A 25,155-nucleotide genomic window follows, 5' to 3' on the forward strand; every position below is an offset into this window, starting at 1 on the left:
TTCAAACATTCTTCACTTCTTGCTTTGATTTTGGTTCCTTGTATCCAACTAATTATGAACAAGTTTTATAATTTCAATGTTTTTCTTAGAAGCAATTAAACTCAGTCATATATGCATATTTCTATTGATGGAAAACGTGTCCTTGAAAAAGCACTCATTTTTCCCTTAAAATAGCATTTAAAATTCGAATTTTTTAAAGTTGATATTAGTATCCTGGTCTCGTAGAGTCAGATTGTTCCAAATCCAACTGCGCCTAATTCCTTGCACAAAGGTCAGCATAGATTCGTAGGGAATTGATTTCAATAATAAATCAAGAAACGCTCTCCAGGCGGACACGGTGGTCTAAATGCAGAAGACGCGAACGTGTTTTGTGGGCCGTCAGCTGGCTCGGAATGGGATTTATCCGGCAGTGAGTCACTCGCTGCGAGGTCTATATTGCACTGGAAGTGGGTAAAAATGACCCGAGGGAGAGAGAGAAACGTACCTATCGACCGGCATTAATGCGAACATTATAAACAGAGGAAATCGTTCGGAAATCTCCGTGTCTAATGGCCGCCTCCGACGTTTTCAACTCCATTTCCATCATTTTCTCACGGCCAATTTCACCCCCTGTCTCCCTCCATTTCTCCTTCTTTCTCCATTCCCAATCACACGCACTCCGCTCCAAGTGTTGAATGTTTCCCCGATGTGGAATTATTAAGGGCGCGTGAGGAACGGAAAACGCATTCGTGGCATGATATTTGGAAAGCGAGAAACTCGCGCCTCCCTTACATCATCTTTACACGCGCGTTACTAGTTTACAAACTTACTGTGTTAAGGATGAAAGTGGAGGACGGGTGATGTCACTTCCTTAGTCATATCAAACTTACCTCGCGCGTCCCCATGGTAACGAGGTATTGAGTCACGTGACTTACATTCGATTAGTGAATGCGACACTATTGCTGAGTATTTGATTGACAAGAAAAACATCACTCAAGGGAAGCTGATGACCTGTCATAAGTGAGTAAAATTAAAAATATTTTAATCCATTGCATTTCATTGTGATGTGAGCCTAATTTGGCCCATCGATGTGTAAACTTCCGACGTCACATGATTAGTTCACACGATACGTACATGTGTTTACCGTAGAGGGTGCTGGCTTTACTTTTTTTATCCTTACTTAAGATTGCGACCTAAGCAATCGTCTTGAAATTCCCATGTCTTAGGAATTGGGCAAAATTTGCCTATGAGTCAAATTCAAAAATTTTACCTCAGTATTTTTTCATGTATAAACTTTTTATATTTGAGATTAAGGCAAATGTTTACAATCTCTGCTGTAGGTACTTTCCCTGAAAATTTCGAGTATTAGTCCAAATTTCGAAAGTAATATAAAATGTGAAGGAGCAGCAAGAGGTCACCAAAAAGATGAAATGGGACCGCCTTATAGGGATGTAGGTGTTTCTCTTACATAAGAACTGCCCGCGCTTTTAGTAATTCAAGCGAATACTCCGTAATTAAAAATATACGTTATCATTGTTTGAAAAATAATACTTTTAAAGGTGACATTTTTCGGTATGAAAAAGAATAAAAACAAACAGATCATTTGACAGGTACAATTTTTCTAATTCCAACTGTAGGCAACGCGTGAATTTTCTATTTACTGAGAAATTTATAAGATGAAATGTCTTGAAGCCATTTTGGCCATTATTTTTAAGTAATATTAATTTACTACGTAATAATTGCCAAAATAGCGTAAAATATGTTCTAGTCATATTCTCAATAATTTCAACGCATATGCAAGCATCTGCGTAGAGTTTTGTAAAATATAAAAATATAAATTAGAGGAATTGATGTCAATAAATTGTGTGTAAATATGACAAAATATTGTGACGTTTTCCTTTCAGTGAATTATACTTGATTTTACGGAAACCTCCATTTTACGATTTTATGGATTTTAACCTCCATTAAATTTTTACAGGATTATCTAACGAGTAATTTTTGTAAACTAGTTATTTTTGTTTTTTCCGCCATTTTTGGACACACAAAAATGGCCGATTTTTTTATCTTCTCCTCTGCCGGAGACTTCATCGGTACTAATAATCACGCACGTTTTGCGTGTCAACACTTATCATATTATGGAGGAAGTGTTAGGAGTGGACGTAATACGCTGGATGGAGTTTTTTGTTCGAAAAATTACTGGAAGCCACGCGTCGCTATTATTTTATTCATGGTCACTATCATCTTGGAAATAGACTCGCCCCTGTCCAAAACCGACGCCCGCGCAGGGACCACCAAGTTTCGAACAGACTGTACCTGCCCTTCATCCACCGCGGAGCAAAAGTAGAAGTTGAAAGAAATTAGGCAAATAGTCGGAATGAGGAAGAAAGTTCTGGATTCGGAAGGAGTGGATGGAAGGGGGGGTGTGGGAACGGCTGACGGGGAATCCAGCAGGAGTCAGTGTTTGGGGGCGTGCGCGCACACCTTCCCGACTGGAATCACTCAGGGGAATTCTATTCGGGGGAGGCGGTCATGCAAACTCCACGCTAGGGTTGAGCAAAGGGACAGAGGGGTAATGGGCGTAAACGCGGGATAGATATATATGTATAAGGAGCGCAGTGATTCCCAAGTCCAGGGCCGGCGGCTCACTCAGACATCGGCAGGGGGAGGAGGGGAGGGACATGGCCTGGCACCCCTGACGGAAGAAGGGGGAGGAGTGGGGAAGCGTGGAGAGGGGAGCGGAGTGAAAGACAGGAGGAAATTTGTGGGCAGGATTTTATGGAAGGGAAGGGGGCCCAGGCTAGTGCCTTGAGGGATCGAATTTTATTTTTCAAATGATAAAAGCGTGCATGCTCTAATAAATAAATGGGCGGCTGGGTCGAGGTACATCATGTGATGTTGGGACGAGGGAAATTTCTCAAGTGGGGACCGTGTGTACGGAGAATGTGGGTGGGATTCGTGAGTGGGAGGGGTCGTTTGGGGGAGGGGCGGGAAGCGTCCCCTCACCATAGGAACCGTAACAATCCACCGAAATATCCTCGCATGTGGAGGCCCTCTTTTCCCTCGTCTTGAAATCAGGGCTGCAGGGAAGGGAAAATTCTTGGAGTCACAGTTTTGGCCTTTGGAATGGTGCGCATTCCGACTTGAGTTGTACGGAAAGTGGCCGTCGTAGGAGCGTGGAAGGGACGGGATGGAAGTGGAATTCGAGGAAGAATCGTTGACGAAGAAAGCGAGCGATAAAGGAGAGAGGAAAGGAAGGGTCAGCGAGTCACTGTTTTGACCCTTTGAGTAGTGCTCATCCCGGTAAGCCTACTTTGGGAATAGGTCCTGTGTGGATGACATCAGAGCAGGAGGAAGCGGAGTTGGAGCATTGAGGTAAAGGAAGGAACGAAGAGAGAAGGCAAAGGAAAGAGATTAGTATCGAGTACCTATTTTATCTTCCGAAGTGGTTCGCGTCTCGGAGTCCATTGCGTGGATAGCGGCTAGAGTATGAATGTGAGGATGCAGCTAAATGGCACAGAAAGGAAAAGAGGAGAGTGGATGGCTAGTCAAAGTCACTCATTTGGTATTTGGAGTGGTGTGCACACTACGTAAGTTCTCAGGGTACGTACGATTGCAGTGCTGGAAGCTCAGCAGTCGAGAATAGGCGAGAAGAAAAGGAAGAGACACTAAGGGGAGAGCGAAGGACCCTGCTCAGAGTCATTTTTTAGCTCTTTGGAATGTTGCGCATCTGAGCAGAGTTTCAGAGAGAAGCGATCTGATTGTCGGGATATGAAAGGCTTATTAGAAGAGCGAAAAGATGAAAGGATTTGTCTTGAAGTTACTTTTAGCCCTTGGGAATGATGCTCATGCTATCATAATTATGGTTAAAATTGCTTCGACATTTATTTAGGGATATTATTGAAAGATTAAGTGGAAGCAAGCGAAGAATGGGGAGAAAAAGAAGGGAAGAAATTTATGGAGAAAGTAGTGGTACCCAAAATGGTGGCGAAAATACTTCTGGAATTCTGTCAAAAGCGGATTTGAAATGAATTAGGGAATGGGAGTGGCGAATGGAAGTGGGGAAAAGTGAATAAAGGAGAAGGTAAAGATGAAATGGAGGAGGAAAGAGTCGTCATTTTCGTCTGTGGATGTTGCTGATGCCGGAGTGATTTCCATGATACGAATGAGGAAGGAAGGGATGGGAAGAAGATAATACGAGAGAGAGAGAGAGAGTGAGGCGATCCCGTGGCGTGTGGAGTCCAGTGGTACGAAGTGCAGGTTTTTCGGACGGAGGGATGAGGTTCCGAACAAATCGAACGCGGCCGATCCGACTCGGCGGTCGCGTGCTCCCCCTGGATTTTTGCGGTATCCCAGTTATACGGGTTTTCGGAGGCCGCGGGTGAAGTTGAGGGGCAGCCGGCGATAAGGTTATGGTTTTTCCGTTGTCCGGTGAATCGGCCTGCCAGCAGGTTGAAGCCACCGCAGCCCTACACTTCGCGCTCAAGGTGCCCATATTGCACCTGGGACACGCCGTTCTCATTTTTTCTCAGGTAAGACCCGTACCTTATCTGCCGTGTTCCGAACCACACGTCCCTCGGGACCCAGGGCAATGGCCGAGCTTAATCTTGCACGTGATGTGAATGCTTTTGATTTATTTCTCCATTGAACCTTCCGCGGCTCGTAATGACTGGAAAAAGTTCTTACGGGAGCACCGTGAGTGGAAGAAAACTTTGTGCCTATGTTTATCATCGCCATCATCATTTGTAAACAATCCTAATTTAGGTTTGATACACACGATTCTCTTATTAGCTTATCTCGTGTTTTTCTTCACTTATACATCATCAGTAATCTGTATTGAAAATATAGTGTCTCCACTGTGATAAATACCCTATTTTGTCACCACAAGCGTGATGATATTCAATTTAATTGTTGTGCTACTGAGGTGAGTGGGGAAAGGTGAAACAAACAAATCTATATACTCAGGGGTCGCAGCACTTTCTCCAACATTCAATTTCATTCGCTATGAACTAGGTTATTTTCATCTTCCCATGAAATATTAGTGATGAAGATGTCTTGAGAAGATTGAGAAAGTGTCGCTAAAACTGTAAAATAAAATACAGGGATGTTTTTTGTTGAACCTTGAGTTTATATATGTCCATATAAATAACAAATGATCGAAAAATTTCATATGATGCCATTCATAGACGAAAAAAAACGGAAGGATGATATTCATTCGTGCCATTCCATCGCGATATCGGGTCTTTTCGGATGTTTAAAATTTTAAATTTTCTCCATTTTTGTCTTTTATTATCGAGATTCATGCATGAAATGGTTTGAAATTCCAATGCAGTTGTTTTGAACGCACTCTGACTTCCTTTTTGTCTTTATTTTTTCCAACGCGCGCATGCGTCATACTCCCATGGCAACGAAAACAGATCGCCCTTCACCGCTCAGCAAATATCGCAGCTCTCATGTTCAATGCCACAGTACATGTTCCCTGCAGCAAATATTTTTGCCAGATAAGGTAATCTATGCCTTCTTAATAGCACTCCAGTCATGCTTTTTTCCGATAATTACTACGTAGCTTGCGTAACAATTTTTTCTAAATTTGTGAAAAATTTATCCTGCGAGGACAAGTTTTACACAACTTTCTTTTGTCGTTGTCATTGTTCTGTGCTGATTACTGGAAGCACGCGTGTACAACGTGAAAAGAATGACTTATTTTAAGGTTCATTGTATTATTCATCCGACCCTCATCTTCCTCGCTGATATTTTGAGCGGGCTCAAGAGAACGAGATAACCTCACTGGCGTGAATAGTAGATGGGAATGGCTACTTGAAGGATAAACTTGAGCTACACATCTTGATATCATGAAACGAGGTTGACTTGGTTCTGGTAATCATAACGCAAGTCATTAGAATCCTATTCGCACTAATTAAATGTAAAACTTCGTTCGATTTGGGTGGAGTGAGGTATTGTGGAAATTTGATCGTAATGTAATTTCGTTTATTTGAGGAGAAATGTGCTGATGGATTTATGGCGCAGGTCTATGTCTCTAGCACATGTCTGAGGTTTGGGCGGAACAATTGCACCCTGACTTAGGTGGCTATCGTGTATCGCTTGAAACTAAAATTTAACACTATGTCATCATCACCTGTCACCACTCCAAAAATTGGTAGGAGGAAACTCACCATTCAATTCTAATATCACCTAATATGTTCTCAGTTGCGCAGTCCTTGCCTTTCATAGTTTTCTTTACCTTTTCAATTTAGAATCGCGAAAGTAATCGAAGAAAAAAGAATATAAAATAAATGATTATTTTACTATGAAAGACGAACCAACTTCAATGCATTCCTTGGGAAGATAATTATTTTAATTGTCCTTTTCTTAATTTGTTGCTACAAAGTTTTTGGCCCAATTTATTCTATTCCATGTTTTTTTTTCAAATTCTACTTCATACAACGAGTAATATGATATTTTTGAGTTAAAAGCTCTTTCTAATTGTGGTGGTTGGTGAGGAGTTTATCTACGAGTGATAAATATTTTTCGACGAATAACACTCATGTGGCATTACGACGTATGAGCGTACGTCTTATCTGGTGAGCTTATCTTGTCAATATCTTTATTTATCTTTCACCCTCTCTTGATGCAATGGAAACAGTAGTGTTTCCTTTAAGTGTCCATAGATGTCATGGACAACCGGTTTTTTGTTCGACAGCCGAGGTTTTACTTTGCAAACCTAGATTTTAAAACTCCCAAATGTGAAAATTACGCTCGCCCAAACTCATCTACATTGTCGAAAAGTTTTTTCGGCCACACATGCTTAGGATTTTGATGAATTATTCTACAGAGGAACCAATTACAACCATATGTGGATCTAGTGGGGGAACGGGGGCACGTGCCCCCCCAGACCCTCAAAAATATGCAGAATTTTTAATACGGTCCCATTATCATTGCGCTCGTTTTGTATTACGAGGTATCCTTGTGCCCTCCCCCAGAAGAAAATCCTGGATACGTCCTTGTTTGTGCCCCCACCTAAAAGAAATCCTGAATCCACTCCTGATTACAGCTTTCTAATAAAATAAAGTTGTAATCGTATGAACTGTCCTTAACTTACCCGTTTCTACACTTGGTGGGTCATCATCTATCTGATATTACAAACGCTTTACTTTGTTGTTGTGCATGCAATTCACCTAATCTCGTCTGAAACTGGTCAATAATTACAGGTGTACATTTAATCACGCAATCTCTAACTCATCTATTCAGAATATTTGAAACCTTTTCTCTGTACCTTAATCAGGTCGGTATTTTTATGAAGCTACCGACTTCTCACGTCATTTACGACATAAGAAAGAGGAGGGCAGGATAGGAAGAAAATTGCTCCATCCATCATCAACTTTGTAGAAGTAGTTGCATTGATAAGTAGGAATTTGGGAAGGTTACGTAGGGTGGAGAGAAACCTGGCGTCGACATCAGTCAGCTCTAAACGAAAGGGGCCGAGGAGACCATTGTCCTATCCATCGCATCAAGTGTTGCACTTGAAGTAGGTTCTCGTGGCACTGAAGTAGGGCAATCAGCATAAATCTCTGCCATCTCCGAGATTAGAACTCTGGCCCACGGAGTGAGAAGCCAAAAATCTTGCCTCCGTGCATAGAAATGCCGCCATGCAAAGGTTTATGTTAATGCCATCGGATGGAATACCTTAGTAAAGGCAAGCATCTAAATATTCTTGACTGCTAGAGGCAAGGATTCCAATATCCAGTAAAGCGTCGCATAACCTGAAAATACAGTTCCCATTGTTTCCCCTCTCTGAGTAGCACTTGCCTTTCGTCCGTTTCAGTGTTCGTTCTAGATTTTTGTTGCTTTAAATCAGAACTTAAAATCCTTCAATTCTATATCCGTGACTCAAAATGCTGATTTGAGGAGTACGAAGTCCAATCAGATGTAGAATTTAATTTTGAATGTTATCTATCACTAACGTAAGTTACGCGAAAAAATGGCCCGATGCCCCCGGAAGCTGGTACTATCTGGAACTTGTATTTGAGTTTTATTCCCTGATTGAGCGGCAATGAGATGATTGGCAGATAATGTGAACATCGTCTGATAATCAGTAGTATTTTATGATGAATTTGGGAGTTGATATTACATTAAGGTGAAAGGTGGTATCATTTCAGGCAAATCAACCACTGATAACAAATCTCAATACGATCTTACTCTCGGTTTCCTTTGCGCTCGAAAACGAAGTGTATCCCCCTCAGTGAAATATTTAATTCTGAGCCTAATGAATGTTTAACTGTCAGTTTTTCTTTAGATTGTTGAAAAGTTCGTAAACACCTTGTAATAATTCCAGGACAGCTGATTTCGGTGTCTGTATTATCAGCCATGGTTTAAAATATATCTGCCTTTTCGATCGTTGGTGCTATAAATTGGATGTTATATGATTTTATAAATTAATTACTGTTGCTTGTTAGTCATTTATTTCTCTAATTTTCCACAATGGGAATTTCGGAGTGGTTCTCTTTTCATTGGAATGCGCACTGAATTTTCCTCATTTCTAGCATGATGAAATGGCACTCTGCCTCATATTACGGGATGCGCTTCCATTAATCAAATAAACCCTTGACCATTTTGGAAAATAGGTTAATTCTCCCAATTTCTGCAATATTCGTCGCAGTTGCCCATACAGCTTTTCTCTTTCCTTCCATTCCAATGAACGCATTCCGCGGAAAATTATATTTATCTGTTGCATTTCATTGTTCATTTGCATAATGGATTAGCCTGCTATTGGCAATTCGATGTGCAAAATTAATTGACGAATTAATTCCCCGAATTTTAGCGTAGTATTTCATTGAATTATAAAGAATCGCTAATGCCTATCATATCTTTGTTTATCAAAGCAAATTAATATATATAATTTGATCGAAATTCATTAATACAGTCCTAGTTTTTGTCCTATTCAAGTTAAGTCTACATTTCCTGAACCATATTTCTCTCTTTTCTGCTTTTCAGAGAATCCAACATAATTTTGAAACGGGTGAACTAATGAATTAACTAAGCAATATTCATCTGAAGGGGACAATGCCAATTATAAGGCCTCGGGTACCAATTACGCGTTTGGTTATTATTAAATTTATAAGATACTCTTAAAAAATGGGGAACATGTTTTAAATGAAGGATACTGGAAAAAAGTAGGTCACGGGGATATGTATTTATAAGCGTGAGAGATAAAAGAGAATGGGATTTAAATCCGGAACTTCCGATTGCCCATCAAGTGTGCAGCTACCTGTGACACAACCAAGCAATTTTACGTTGAAGAGATTGAACAAACCCAAGAGATGTTTCATCCCCCTCTTCATGATTTTTAACTCAAATATTATTTTTAAGTCATAAAGATACTGATAGCCAACTTCATTTCCTCTTGATAAAAAATAATTTTTTAACCTATTTATGCGAGATTTTCTAGGATAATTTTAACCGTGACAACCTGTGTGCATCTTTATTTACTTATTTTTTTAAATAAATAACCAGTGGAAGGTAACCGTTGAAATCTAATTGTAAGTGTATTTAGGGTATGATATCCTGGTCAAATGTTTTCACTTAGAATTTCGTCCTTTAGTCTTTATTCCCATAGGAACAGTGTCACTTTTTCATGCGGTGCTTCATAAAATTTTCAGCTTTAAATGTAATATTGTGCTTATAATACAATTATCGCTAAAATTATTGACCATATTATTATTGTAAGTAATTATCAGTATTGAAATGCAATTTTTATTATTGAATTGAATTTACCTGACCCATATCGACAGTTTTTCTTGATTTAAATATTCTTATTATATGTGGAAAAGTTCTACTAACTTTCAATTTATTAATATGCTGAAATCTCGCGAGATTAAACCCGAAATAAAAGAAGCTCTCTGTGATATGATAATATGTGAAGTGTGCAAGTGGTGTTCATTTTGTAACGCATTGTTTGCATTCGCTCTGTTTGCAGTCTGGGAAGATCCCGTTGCAGTTAGCAGTGGAGTCTGGGAACCAGTCGATGGTGAGGGAGCTGCTCGGCTCCCTCACGCAGGAGCAGTTGAAGACGCTGACGGAGGTGAAGGGTGACACGGCGCTACATCTGGCCGCCAGGCGCCGCGACGTCGACATGCTGCGAATACTCGTCGACTACGGGGCCAACGTCGACATGCAAAACGTAAGTGTGGCCACGTTGTGCCAATTCAGTGGTGCGCCTGCTTTCTACGAAACGGATGATTATCTGAATATTACAGGAAATCATATGATTGAATTAGAATATGAGAATGAATTTAATTGAAATAGTAAATAATGATGTAGAATACGCATAGGATAAATTTAATAATAAATGGTTAATTAGGAAATGGAACAAGTTGAACAATTTTGAATCTGATGTGCAGAGATCACCGTGAAATACAGAACAATGTAGATATAATTAAAAATAAATACAGTGCCGATATAAGGCCTTTTACAATTAGAGAAGCGATGTAAAAGACAACAAAATGAATATCAAAACTTGGAAAAGGTTTGAAAAATCATCCATATCGAGTTCACCGTCAATTAGAAATGAGAGTTGGGCACTCCAGAAAAGGGATGAAGATCAATTGCGTATAGCGCAGATTGGATGCTTGAGATAAGCTGGACCGCAAGGAAGAGACGTGATGAGTATTTTCATGAAAAATTTAAAATAGACCGACAATTTATCAAAATGATGGAATAAAGAGATATAACATTTTGATCCATATCCTATGAAATGACAGGTAATTTTTCGATGGAATTTAGGAAAGGTGCTAGAGATGAAAATAAAGGGGAATTCCACAGACTAAGTGTACGAACGAGGGGCAGAGGGAATTATGACTATTGGCCGTTTAACCCTTTAAGGTCCATAAGAAATGTAGCCATAATATTAAAACAAAAATTGCGTTTTTAGGCTAATATTGGTGCGTAGATTCCAAAAATATCAATTTCAAAGTAATATCTCTAATAGTTTATGAGATATGGTCTGGGACATATATGTCCCTATGGACGGTAAGGGTAAAATTCGTTCAAAATTAAAAAATCATGTGTGTTGATTAGGAAATGGTTTATTTTCATAATTTTGGCGAGTGAATTATGTTATCTTGTATTTTAAATAAAGTCTTATTCTAAATCTTAACATTTTATACTTATTGCAACATAAATTTCGTCCAAAAATTATTAAAAATAACAAATTAACAAAAAGAAAAACAGAATAAATGAGAATTCAGAAGCTTTTCAGGGCATCAATCAACATCCAACATATTAAAATTTCCATTATATTGTTCTTATTAATGAGATTAAGAAAATTGTTTTATACATATTTTTGTTGATAGATAAACTTGTCAAAAATACAAAAAAACATAATGCATCATTTTTGCGACTGTGTCCCCCTGCACACAGTGGTAACTGATAAAACAATTTCTATCTGTTGTATAACATAAATAAACATGGCATATTCCACACATATTTGCTGTTCGATTTTCAATTTTATTTTTTGCGCATTCTGCGCACCTTTTCGGGCTTGGCATTTTCACCAATTTATGTTCAGGCTGTGGTGCAGGCATACTGTTCCTACTACTACGGACAGGGCCAGCCGGGACACCTCTCTTTCTATTAGAATAGTTTCCTATGAGGAACCTCGCAATGATTTGTCTGTATTGAAGAGGCGAAATTGCCTTATAATCAGGATTTGCGCCCTCATTAAGTTGCGTGTAAAAACAATGTGCGTCATTCACTGCAATGTCCAATAGATCGAAAAATATTCTTAAGTAGAACTTAATTTTTGCTTTCCTGTCAATTTCATACGTAATTTTTTTTTATTATTAATCCATTAGATCGACCCCACCCATGAACTTGTTATATGCTATTATTATCTCCGGACAAGGAATTTGTATCTTTTCTGCAATTTTTTGTTGTCTCCTGGAGACAGTGCTCGACTTATTTGAATTAATGAAATTTGACAACATTATTACTGATCTGTTGTCCATCCATTTCACGCAAGTGACACCATTTGCTGATAGCATGTGGCTTTCTCCACGTTTTAATTCTTTATCTGGCTTGAGGTTTTTTGGCATATGTTTTCTGTCACTTCGAGCCGTGCCACATAGGTATATATTTTTTCTAGTAATCTCAACTGAAGCAATGGTGAGTTGAAGAAATTGTCAATATATATTTCGCAGCACAAGTACTCAAGGGATTTACTCAGCAACGTTACAACTCCCTCTCCAAGACCATACTCTGGGTCAGTTTTTTTTCCTGTATACAAGTCAAATTGATACAAATAGCCAGAATTTGAATCACATCTGCACCACATCTTAAAACCCCACTTTATAGGTTTACTTTTAATATACTGCTTCATGATGTTGTGACCTTTGAAGCGTATCATATGCTCATCTATAGACTGCTGTTTAGATGGTTTCCGAGCGTTCTGGAAGCATTGATTGAAATGTTTAATCAGAGGCCGAACTTTGAAAGCTCGATCATAATTGGGGTGATTTCTGGGAAGCATATCCTCATTATTTGCTAAATGCAAAGCATTCTTAATGACTTCAAAACGCCTCCTGGACATTATATTGGCAATGTACGGCACTTGCATGTCAGGATCAGAGGACCAGTAGTCCCTAAAACTCGGAACCACATGATACCCCATCACGAAATTCATCCCCAAAAACGCGCTAATCTCTTCGGCAGTGGTATGAAAAGATACCCCCTTTTGTTTCATATAAAGTTCACTTTGTTGAACGATCAGAGCAACCAGTTCGTCAAAACCGCAAGCTTTCCTAAATACATCATAAGCACTGGGTTATAAACTCAAGTCTACATCTAGGTTTACCGCTCCATATTCATAATCAATTTTTTTCATTTGGAAATGTGATTTACGGGGCTTCCAGGTGAATTTAATGTCTTTGCTTGGGATTATTTTTGAATGGCGTTTGCTTCGTTTTGCTTCAGGTGGGTCGTCAGGTGATGGCAAAGTTGAAATGATAGCAGGTGGGACAGAAGTCGGTATCAATTTTGATTTCACAGATGAGAATGGTTGCGGCGTAGAAGAGGGACCAGCAAGTGATAATTCTGGAATTGGGCGTTCGATGATTATTTCAACGCCCACGTTATCAGAATCTTCACCAAGGAAGCCTAAATCTTCTTCGTCAAGCGGAAGATTGTCTTCATCATCGCTCTCATCAGCAAGCAGAATATGCTCGATAGCATTGTCAGATACGGCGAATAAGCGATCAATTATCAGCATTCTATTCAGTTAGCTAACCACTGCAACGAAGCAGTCCACAAGCGTATTAGCACCGCAATTATTGTAAAATGTTTGAACTACATTCGCAAAAGGGGATAAATACTTACGTATAATACAAAGTAAGAAAAAACACGAGATTCACTGTATGCCTTCTAGAAGGCGAACACAGCCACAACCTCGAGGGTCTTTACCCCCGTTGGAATGACGCAGAAGTTCTGCACCACGGAGGATAGTTGGGGTCAGCGCCGGCAAGTCAGTATAGCATACATCTATTTTTCTAAGGGGCAACGTCTAGACTTTTATTAATAGTAATACTATCTACGCCATGAAATAAAACATGGAAATATATATATATATATATATATATATATATATATAATACAAGGCATTTCCCTTCTGCCAGCGAATATGATGCCGAGAGGAGTTTATAATAATACATACCAGCGACAGTCGAAATACTTGAAAACAATACTTCTTATTTGGGACACAGAAAACAAGTTTCCATATCCAGAACAGTAAAAAATCAAAAATTAAAACCCTTCTCCATATGTGGAGCATTGTGTTCAACCTCAGTTACCGTTCAGGGGGTGCTAACATCGTTAGCCATTCAGTTACTATATACTAGTTTTCATGAAAGAATACCAAGTCTCGCTCCCTTATAATCCATAGGGGCTCCCTTATGGTCCATAGGGACATATATGTCCCATTGCATAAAAACACTAATTTTGTCAAAACTAAAGCACAAATGCGAAGTTTTTGGCTATAGTTCCACAGACCAGATACATATAATGGATAAACCGAAAGTCCTTTTCCAATTCATCTCATCATTAATTTTTTATAAAATATCAAATTTCCGTTTCGTAAACAGCATTTCAAGTGAAAGTTTATAACAATGTGAAAAGTGCAATATCTAAAGGATCTCAAAAAAATAATATAAAACTTGAAGCCAAGATCCTATTCTTCAATAATTCCAATCCAAACAATAATAGACCGTATCAATTGGATTTGAGAGAATTTCAAAAATTTGGGACATATATGTCCCTTGGACGTTAAGGGGACATCCGCTGGAAACAGGAGTATATGGTCGCCGCGACAAGACAAAACTCCTCGTTCCGGACTGGTCACACTCTCCCATCGAATGCCACTGTTTCAATTCTATCGCTACAGATTACGAACCATTTCCAAATCGGTAATAGCTATAAATTTATCTCACCTCTCTAATTTTGCTGCTATTGTTAAATCAAACAATGTTTGCTTCCTCTTAAAATTTATAATTATAACTCAAGCACTTAAATCATTATGTATCCAAAATTAAAGGATAAGAATAGTCCGTACTGAATATTTGTTCAGTGTCAAATTTTTACTTTATAACACAATATCAAGGTCATTTTATCAACAATAACGACTCAAATATACAATTTTGAATATTTTTTAAATTATTTGCTCATGTCCAAGCTCTTTTTCAAAAATAAAATATCAGCTACGATTGCATAGTTTCCGAGCGCTAATATAGCTTGTTTGTTTTGAAAACTCGGAACATTTTGGCTATGTTTATTTATAGCTACGTATAATAAGTTAGTCTTTGGTATTAAAAAAGAATTCATTAATTATTCAAGAAAATGCATCAAAATTCGTCTGCCTGTCTCTCCATTTACCTTGGAGAAAGAAATATTTTATATTTTTTGCGCCGGGAGCTCATGTGCCATTTTCATCGCGTTTCGTTTTTCGATTCGTCGGCGGTCCGTTTGGTCTGACGTCGTCTAAATGCCACCCTGTTTTCGGTGAGACCCACTGCCCTTCTTTATTGCGATACTCCCTGGAGACTCGTGCTGAAAGCCCTCTGCCTATCTCCGCTTATCTCCTTCTGCACTCTTTATCTCTTTCACCTTCCCTCGCTCTTATCTTTCGCCAGAGATTACGTGCTTCGACTCCGAAACGCCATCCATGTTGGATGACCCCAAAATGGACTACTTAAAAATTTTCTGAGTCTCTGGAATCCTCTACGCACGCATTATTGTTACCGTGAGCATAGAGATAAGATGATCATCATATCAGTTGACATCGAGCTCACACGTTCCACAAAAAGCCAGACGAGCCGCCAAATAGCGATCGGAACGCCGCTGTGGCCGGAATAGAGCGTAACCTCTTTTAATAGCATCGTTTCAAGTGCAGTTGCTACGACAGCATACCAGGATGTTATGCCAGTGAAGGTCTTAGGGAAGAGCTAGTGTGAACAAAGCGAAGTTAATCATTTCATGAAACAGATGTTTATCGCTTTAACCGAGGTCTCCTACCTAATTATCATAAAGATTGATCTATTTCTATGACTGGCACATTATGAAAACTGAGATTCGTGGGTAGAATCTCAGTAAATCATGCTCTCTTTTAATACGGAAATAAATCGTGCAAAAATGCCTGTGTCTTACGCATATGACGCATTTGTCAGAAGCACCGTTACTGTTGCAATGATTACGAAAAATATTGTTTCCAACTTCCTCCACGTATCAACGCATAGCCCAAATACTCGTGACAATGACGTGCAATACGGAATATTAGGGATAAGTGAGTCCTAACGATGACGCCGTGGCATTGAAACGCATCCAAATTGTACCAAAGGATGGACAGTAAAATTTATATTCTTACCCTATACATACTGCGTATTTTGTGTCCTTGAGAACGCTTTTGAGGTTCCTTCCGACAATAATCCTTCATATTATTATTCTTTATATGATTTATCTGCATGAATGTTCTGGTCGTCGGCCGAAGCAGTGACGATTGTTAACAGTGTGGCCTTTTTCTAGTTGGAATGACTTAGTTCTCCAAAAAATCATTCTAATTCTATGACTTTTATAACTTTAACTGATATTCCCTCTGAACTTTTGCCTAACCTTTCTTTCGCATATCGTTGCGGGCTTATTAAAGAGAATATGTGTACAAGTAGATGATAGGTAAAATTTTACCTTGGTTTTTTAGATGAAGTCATTTCAATTCAAGTCAAGTCAACCTCTCCCAGGGCTACCACCTTATCGTGGTGGAGAGGTTTGAGTGCCCCAATGACCCGGAGAGCTATGCTGGCGGGAGCGTATGCTCCTGGTAGGGCCACCCAAGCCAGACAGGTCGAAGGGTAGGGGACTGACTAAGTGTAGCCCACTGGTCCTCCAGGTTGGGGGTTGTGCGACAGGCCGGTAACCTGCCCATGTAAAACCTTTTTTAACTCATAAGCTTCACAGAGAGCCTCGGAATAGGTTAGGATTCAACAGACGACGACTAGGCAAAAGTAAGGACATGAATACGGGTATAACGGATATATTAAACATAGCCACATGGAATGTACAAGGCTTAGGCAATCACGAGATAGAACTTAACAACACCCTTAAAGAATACAAAGTGAATATGGCGGTCATCACTGAAACAAAGAAGAAACTCAAAGGGACAAAAGACTTGGAAGATTACGTAATGATATACAGTGGAGTTGATCAGAATAAAAGAGCACGTTGTGGAGTGAGTGTTTTAATAGACAAAAAATGGAAAAATAATATCAGGGAATACACTTTCATAAACGAAAGAATAATAACGGTGCGACTCAAATTTGATAGGGGTTATTTAACAATACTTGGAACATATGCACCTGAAGATGGGAAAAAGGAAGAAACGGAGATTTTCTATGAGCAACTGCAAAAAGAAATAGGGAAGTTAAATAACAGGGACTACGTAATAATAGCTGGTGATCTTAACGCTAGAATTGGGAAAGAGCCAATTCCACAATTGATTGGAGTACATGGAGAAGACCATCTGAACCAAAATGGAAGTAAATTAAGAGAATTTATAACTTTCAACGAATTAAAAGTAACGAACACATTTTTCAAGAAAAAAGATATCAATAAATTCACCTGGTCAGCCAGGGGTCACCGATCCCTAATTGATTACATAATTGTTAACCGAAAATTAGCCTCGAGGATAACTGATACACATGTATATAGAGGAGCAAATATATGCACCGATCATTTCCTTGTTAAGGCAAAAATACAACTATGGGCAAGGTGGAAGAAGCATAATACGGAAAAGAAACAATGTCAAGTAAAGAAAATCTTCAAAACATACCTTTTGAAAGAGAGTAGTATTCGAAAACTGTACCAACACAGGATTACACAACTGCTCGAACAGATAAAACCAGAACATGACATCAATAAGGAATGGGAAAATCTTAAGAAAGCTATTTTACAGATAGCTAATGAAGTTTTGGGCACCAGAAATAAAAAGAAACGGAAAAGAGGTTTAAAAATCTGGAGCGAAGAAATAGCACAGGCCATCGAAAATAAAAACAAAGCATACAGAGAATACCTACAGATAAAAACAGAGGAAACGAAAGAAAAATATCACAGGGTCAGAAACCGCACGAAAGCAATAATAAGGAATGCACATATGATATCATGGGATAGATTTATAAGTGGAGTAGAGGAGGATATTCATGGTAGGCAAGAAATAGCATATAAACTGATGAAACAACTCAACAAATCAGAGAAAGATACTGCCCAACTAAATGTTATACCGAAGGAAGAATGGATAGAACACTATAGGAGATTATGGTATGATCCAACATTAGATGATACGATCAACACTCCAGAGGAAACAATAGGAGTAGACCCTATTGATTTGAAAGAACTAGAATGTGCTCTGAATAAGACAAAAAATAGGAAAGCTGCTGGCATAGATGGAATAGAATCAGAGCTGATAAAATATGGAGGTACAGCCCTACAAATAAGAATCCTCCATCTATACAACATGTGTTGGAAAAAGCTTGAAATCCCAAAGGATTGGAATGTGGCGAAGGTTGTTTCATTGTTTAAAAAAGGAAAAAGAAATAATCCAGAGAATTACAGAGGTATAAGCCTACTAAATACTGCATACAAAATTTACAGTAGAATAATAAATACTAGACTACAAGCTATCTCTGATGCCATTTTATTAGAAGAACAGGCTGGATTTAGGAAGGGAAGATCTTGCATCGACGATGTTTTTACTTTAAAACAAATAATTCAAAAACGAAGAGAGTTCAATCTGGAAACGCATCTGGCATTCATAGATTTTGAAAAAGCATTCGATCGTGTAAATAGAGAAATGTTATGGTCTGTTATGCAGAAAAGAGGGTTTCCTAGACATCTGATAAAAGCTTCCCAGAGTCTATACAGAGACACCAGAATTGTAATTGACACAGGGAAACAGATCACCCAAGAAATTATCATTAACCGAGGAGTTAGACAGGGTTGCAGCCTATCCCCAACCTTGTTTAATCTATACATAGATGACGTTCTAAGAATGTGGAAAGAGAATAATGTATCACCAGGCATAGAAATAGGACCATCTCAATACTTAAATACGATGCTGTTTGCTGACGATCAGGTTATAATACAAGATAAAGAGGACAAACTCCAGATGGCAGTACACAGACTACACAAGTTGAGCAAGCTATACAACCTGAGAATTTCAAAAAACAAAACAAAGACTATGGCATTTTTAGGAAGCAACCCGATAAGAACAAAAATTGTTATTGAGGATCAAGTCCTGGAGCAAGTGTCGCACTTCCAGTACTTAGGATGCGACATAACATATGACGAGGAAAAAGATATAAATAAGGTTAACACTTTCCAGAGAATATGTGGCACTATCAGAAGAACTCTAACGAACAAAACAAGAAAAGAAACACAAATAAAATTTTACAAAGTGATGGCAGTCCCTACTGTACTCTACGGATCAGAATGTTGGGTAACAAAAAAGAAGGAATTAAGACAGATAGAATCGTCTGAAATGAAATTTTTAAGATCAGTTAAAGGTTGCACAATATTGGATAAAATAAGAAACACTCAAATAAGAGATGAACTGGGTGTCCAAGCAGTCACTGACAAATTAAAAGAATACAAACATAGATGGAAAGAACATTTACTTCGAATGCCAAATGAAAGAATTCCAAAGCAAGCAATGGAATATCAACCATTTGGCAAGAGAAGTATAGGAAGACCAAGGAAAAGATGGTGATGTGGAGCCGGAACAGGCTTAGTAGCCTAATCCTGGAAGGAAGAAGAAGAAGAAGAAGTCATTTCAATTAATTCAATTCAATTTCAGTCAAAGTGCCCCTTTCAGCGTTTTTTCTTCGTTTTTTTATTGAATTAATTTGCTCCAGAACCACCCTCTTCCGCTTTTACTCTTTGATTACTCTCAGGTAATGTGTATGTTTTTTTGGCCTATATTTACTGAGTTTTTCACTCAGCAGCCGATACGTATATAATAATTGCGGATCATATAGTACACCACAAGGATGATTTGATGCATTCCCTTGTATATTGCTCATAATACGTTTAAATAATATGCTTATTGTACATTTTATACCAATGTAAACTTACAAAACCTTAGTCTTTGTTGTTATTTAATTTTTATAATTACGAAAATTTGATTCTTGTTTCACAGCCACTTCGGTTGTTGACTTAAGAGTGGGGGCTTATAACGATACTGTAGTAATTTGATGATAAACCATAGAATGATAATCTACATGTTAATGGATGTTGTCTGTTCTCCTCAGAATGATGGCCAAACCGCTTTACACATTGCTTCCGCCGAAGGGGATGACTCCTTGGTCAAATACTTCTACAGCGTCCGAGCCAGTGCTTCCATTACAGACAACGAAGGTAAGCTCTTGATTCTTCATATTGCCTTCATTGGGCGCCATTGCAGTATTTCATAAATTATCCACTTGCTTGTTTTATCTCGTCAAATTGCTTTTTTAATAAAAAAGTGCATGATCTACAATCATGCCAGAATTGTACTTAAATACTTATATGATCCATCGATGCTTCTTTTCCATCGGGAACAGACGAATTTACTGGGAAGTAATATCTATACTGCATTGTTAAGACCATCATTCGCATTTTAGCGCATGTAAAAATATAGATACATTTTTCCTTTACGTTGTACTAGACCATTGGAAAATAAAAATGTGAAATTTTACAGGTATTTGTGTAAATTAGTTCGTCCATCCGGCTCTGTGTCAACCTCCTTTGAAATAACTAGGAGAATATTCTAAAACTTTTGTGTCAGAATGAATTTTCCGTTATTTTCTTCTGGGTGTCCATCATATTGCCTCTCTCCAGCATAAACAGACCTCAATAGTTGAAAGAAAATATGTTCCCCAAGGACGTACTCTTTAAAGTAGAGTTTAAAAGCTTTGGGGAACTTATTTTCTTTAAACTGTTCAACTATCGTAGATCGTTCAATCGCCTATAGGCCTTAATAGTTTTATAGTCTCCTTGAGTCTTGACACGGCGAGAAACCACAGAGAGATTATACGTTATTGCTTTTATGATGCTTCTAATCCGCAGGAGACATATTGTAGTTCAACTCATTGCATGTACTTGAGCTTTTCTTATCATTAGTGCTGTAAGGAATCGTAATACCAATCGCAATCAGACGGACAGCATGTTCTTTTAAGTCGCCTTATCTAAAGTTGATGCGTGATCGTTGCAATTGAATGAGGACGATGATTTTAATCTGCATTATCGCATTACTATTGGAATTGCCGATAATTTGTAGTTCCATCTTTAAATTATAGACATGCGCTCAGAGAGCAGACCTGTCGATATTCCTATTATGCATGTGCACCAAAGTTGTCTCACCCATTTCTTTCCTCACTCAGGATAGACCGACCGTTGATCTCCGATTCGGGGAAATTGTTTCACGGTAGACTATTCGCGTGACGGTTTAAATGACACCCCAATCAATTGACTATTTAGTTAATTTATCATTGGGATTAAGCGATCTGGCACATGCCTATCGTCTCCTTGAAGGCGTTATCGTGATCACCTGCCCACCTTTTCTTGGCCTAGATCAAATGAATGGCGGCTTGCGTTAGTTATTTGACTCATCAAATCCGTCACCTATCAGGACTTGTCTTCGCTATTGAAATAGGGGAATTGCATACATTCATTATTGTAATTGGTCAACGATCCTGAGTTTGTTTTGACGTAGCTATCCTCTCAATTATCGCTGACAGGGTCGTCACACTTCAGGGTGATCAGCGCAAAACCATGAGATTTGGAATGCATGAAAAAAGTCTGTGAGAAGTCTGGAAATGTCATCCATTGCATCTAAGGATATCGTGTTGTGACGAGGGAATCACTAGAACTATCGTATGACTGTTGGCTTGCGTCTTTGGCACTGAAAGATAAGTCGGGAATGAAATAACCTCATCAAAAAAATTTACCAAGAAATTTTTTTCCGTTAGTGGAGTATCATTATGTTGAGACATTTAAAAGTTGCTGGTATTAACGAATAATTTTTAGTCCCATAAGGCTCCCATGTTAATTCAAGTCCATATATCTCGAAAAGTAATAGAATTTTTATTCAATATGTCAGTTTGAAGTTAGAACCATATTTTAACTATTATATGACTAAAATAGGGGTCAGAAGACAATTTTTCTATGGGTTCTAATTGAAGAAATGCATTATTTAAATAACTATTAATTTATATTTTTAAAACTATTTCTACTACATTCACTTTTAACCTTCTAAAAATCTATGTTACGGCAATGTGAAAATGTCAGGGTAAAGATTTTTCCAGGAAAATGCCAGGGAGTTCAGGAGTCTTATGACAACCGTGTGAAAGCTAACAATTACATTTCTTAACTCTTACTCACTGTTATTACTATATCGCATCCCTTATCATTTTTGTACTTATCTAAATAAATAAAAGATCGTAGCACTTTTCCACAAGATTATTCTCTAATAAATTTTGTGGAAAAGTTCTACGATCTTTTATTTATTAAAATATGTCCACCAATTGAAGCCTGAATCTGTTGAACTTATTTGTACTTATCTGTGACGAAGCCTTTTTTTCTGTTCTTTGCGGCTACTTACCCTTCGGTAATTGTTTCTATCTCACCATGGACTGGTGCATGCTCATGTAAATTCAGCGCAAATTCTTGTGCATGGAAGAATTTTCGCTTTTGCCTGCGACAGTGACTAAAGCCCACATTATTCAGGTGGCTGAAGCAGGTTTTGCTTCACTTCATTAGTAACTCGTTTTTAAAGAGAGTAGGACGCGTTTTTTTATTTTAGAGCTCTTAAAAATTCTTTCTGATAGTTGGGCAATGCATCTTTAATGTGTCTTACTCCCCGAGGTGGGAGACTTTCCTCTCTAGTTGGGTTAGAATTTTACCTGAGGAATTTCCTGATATCTATGATAGTGGATTTAAAAAAAATGAATTTATTGTCAAAAAAGCCCCCTAATTTTTCGAATATTCGCCCATAAATACGAAAGGAGAGACTTAAATCGTGGATTTAGCAATACTGGCCTATCCTAGGGTAAGCCTATCCTGGACGGCGTTTGTTATCCTTAAGTTACAACTGGTCAAATAAGGGTTTATTGATCTTCAGCTTTGTATTACGTTTTCTTTTTGTAATAGACCAATCGTCACGAATAATAAGAACGTGCCACTAGTCTTAACCGCATGTCATTTGTTTGTTTCTTTTTTCCTTCGGCGTCTGCAGATCGGACGCCGATGCATTTGGCGGCGGAGAAGGGCCATGCCTCCGTCATCGAGCTGCTCGCGGACAAGTTCAAGGCGTCGATCTACGAGCGGACGAAAGATGGCAGCACTCTCATGCACATCGCCTCGCTCAACGGCCATGCGGACTGCGCCATGATGCTCTTCAAGAAGGGCGTCTACCTGCACATGCCCAACAAGGTCTGCAACACATTCACTGCCTACCCGAGGGACTTCGTCGTATTGGGGAATTCGCCACTTGTCCCTGACCCTACCCATCCAGTATCCACCTCTATCCACCATTACGCATTGGAACTTTGATTTTATCCTCGAGAAAGAAATGCTAACCTGGGTCCGTCAATTAAAATTTCACTTTTGATTTTCGCAAAAGTTATTATCAATGGAAAATGGGAAGGGTTGCATTCAATGCGAAAGAAAAATATTTGGTCAATTTTAAAAAATTCATAGACTCGTTTTTCTGATTTAAAACCAACTTTAAATAATTGTTCTTCCAAAATTCCATAGTCATAGACTATTTTAAAGCGTTTTCTTGTTGATTTTTTCATTTTCAATCAGATTTAAACGCTGTGCAATTTTAGTAAGAATAATATGGGATTTCACTTTGGCGAATAAAATTATGCGAGTGTCACTTGCTATTTATTTTATTCAGGATCCATATTTGGACGCGTTACGTCCTCTTCAGGTGATAATTTGCAGGTAATTGGAGTTTAACATGTTCAAATGATCTTTTTACAAATCTTATGTTTTCATGATGAATAAAAAGCCTTACACACAAATAAACCCAAGTTAATAAATTTTGCTTGCTCTATTTGATTAGCGAGTCGAGTCTAGTAGATAAATGCCCATGTAAGTTTAAAGGATGAGATCTGTATGCAACAAATAGTGAAATATTGCTGAAAAAATCCCATTCACAAGGAAGGTGGAAGACCATTCGGGAGATTTGATACGGAGAAGTGAAGTAGTATTCTATGAACACACTTTTCTAGCAACTTTAATGAAATAATCCTTCGATGAAATTTAAAGTAAATCGATGAAGTGGTTAGTTTGGAGGCTAAACCTTTATTAATCATTTGAGAAAAATACGTGAAAGTTTAGTAAATTAGATAAAATCTGGACATAACTTGCAGTTTACGATTCCATATTTCGCTTAAATCGTATCCTGTCTTTCAGTTTTGAGAATGCATGACTTATTACAAATAAACATTTTCCGGAATATAAGTAAATGCTTTCGATGCATCACTCGTATTACGTGAGTGAGGCTCTGATTTATTTCCACGTATTGAACGTTTATAATTTGTGACTGTTTGGCTTGTCTTGCTTTGTCACACTTATTGTGTGCCGTTTAAGTGGTGGCTCTTTCATCCATTGTTGTCTCTTTCATTTGTTTTAGGGAGGAGCACGGAGTATCCACACGGCAGCGAGGTACGGCCACGTGGGCATCATCAGCACGCTCATTCAGAAGGGGGAGAAAGTGGACGTCACCACTCACGTGAGTCTTTCTCTCCTTCTTTCTTTCTTTCTCTCTCCTCTTACGCTCATCGACCATCCCCTCTCTTCTCTGATTACCCTAATTTGTGTGCTCTGCATTTGTTTATCCAGCGGTAACCTTGCTGATGACAGGACAATTTTATTTCAAAAACCTGCATTCACGCACCCGTACCGTAACAAGTTTTGCAATACTTCCATTTTCGCATTCCAACCTCTCTGATGTTAACGGCTGCAAATATACGTATGAGACGTGGCTTTTCTGCTGGGATAGCAGTTTTAATGCCAACACGAGCATGTTTATGCCACACATCGGTGTAATAGACTTAGTATTTGCATACCTATGTCGTGGAGATTTTTATTTTCATTTGATATTAGCTGATTGTAATTTCACAAGTGACGTATGTCTCATCGTTGCTTTCGGTATGTTTTCTCTTTACTTTGAAGTGTTTCATTCTGGTCAAAGGATGGATAGTCTTCCTTGAAAAAGAAAGGATTGCCGCTGGCCTGCTCAATTCCAAAGGCTCTCAAGTTGTAATTTTCAGTGAACAATACTTAATAAATTACCAGTTTGTCCCACCGCTTTTGAAATTTTAAGTAAAGGGATAAGTAATATCCATTTCTTTTTTAATTGATGGTTTCATGACTTATTGAGGTCCTCGCAATATTAAATCAATGCTTTGATGTTCGGTGGCCATAGGCATATAATTCCTTGCAGTCGCTGCTCGCTTGGATCGCGAAAGGGTTTATAGATTCTGGACTAGTGCCCACTCCCCTAAGAATTCCCTTGCATCAAAAATCTTTGTCAGCTACGTGCTTCTGCAATTTTATTTTGTTGCCTGAAATTGCTCCCGTCCTCTTCTTTTCAAGTTTTCGAAC

At 38.5% G+C, this 25,155-nt stretch overlaps 1 protein-coding gene across 1 annotated transcript; it reads left to right on the forward strand.

Moving 5' to 3' along the window:
• Positions 1-4,388: 4,388 nt before the first annotated feature.
• LOC124158245 (ankyrin-1) lies at positions 4,389-24,396 on the forward strand. Its single transcript, XM_046533436.1, has 6 exons — positions 4,389-4,508; positions 9,950-10,153; positions 19,812-19,917; positions 22,775-22,971; positions 24,182-24,280; positions 24,391-24,396. The coding sequence occupies exons 1-6, from the start codon at positions 4,389-4,391 to the stop codon at positions 24,394-24,396; spliced, it is 732 nt and encodes a 243-aa protein (XP_046389392.1).
• Positions 24,397-25,155: the final 759 nt, after the last annotated feature.

Source organism: Ischnura elegans, chromosome 4 (genome assembly GCF_921293095.1).
Source record: "Ischnura elegans chromosome 4, ioIscEleg1.1, whole genome shotgun sequence".
In the NCBI taxonomy this organism is placed as follows: domain Eukaryota; kingdom Metazoa; phylum Arthropoda; class Insecta; order Odonata; family Coenagrionidae; genus Ischnura; species Ischnura elegans.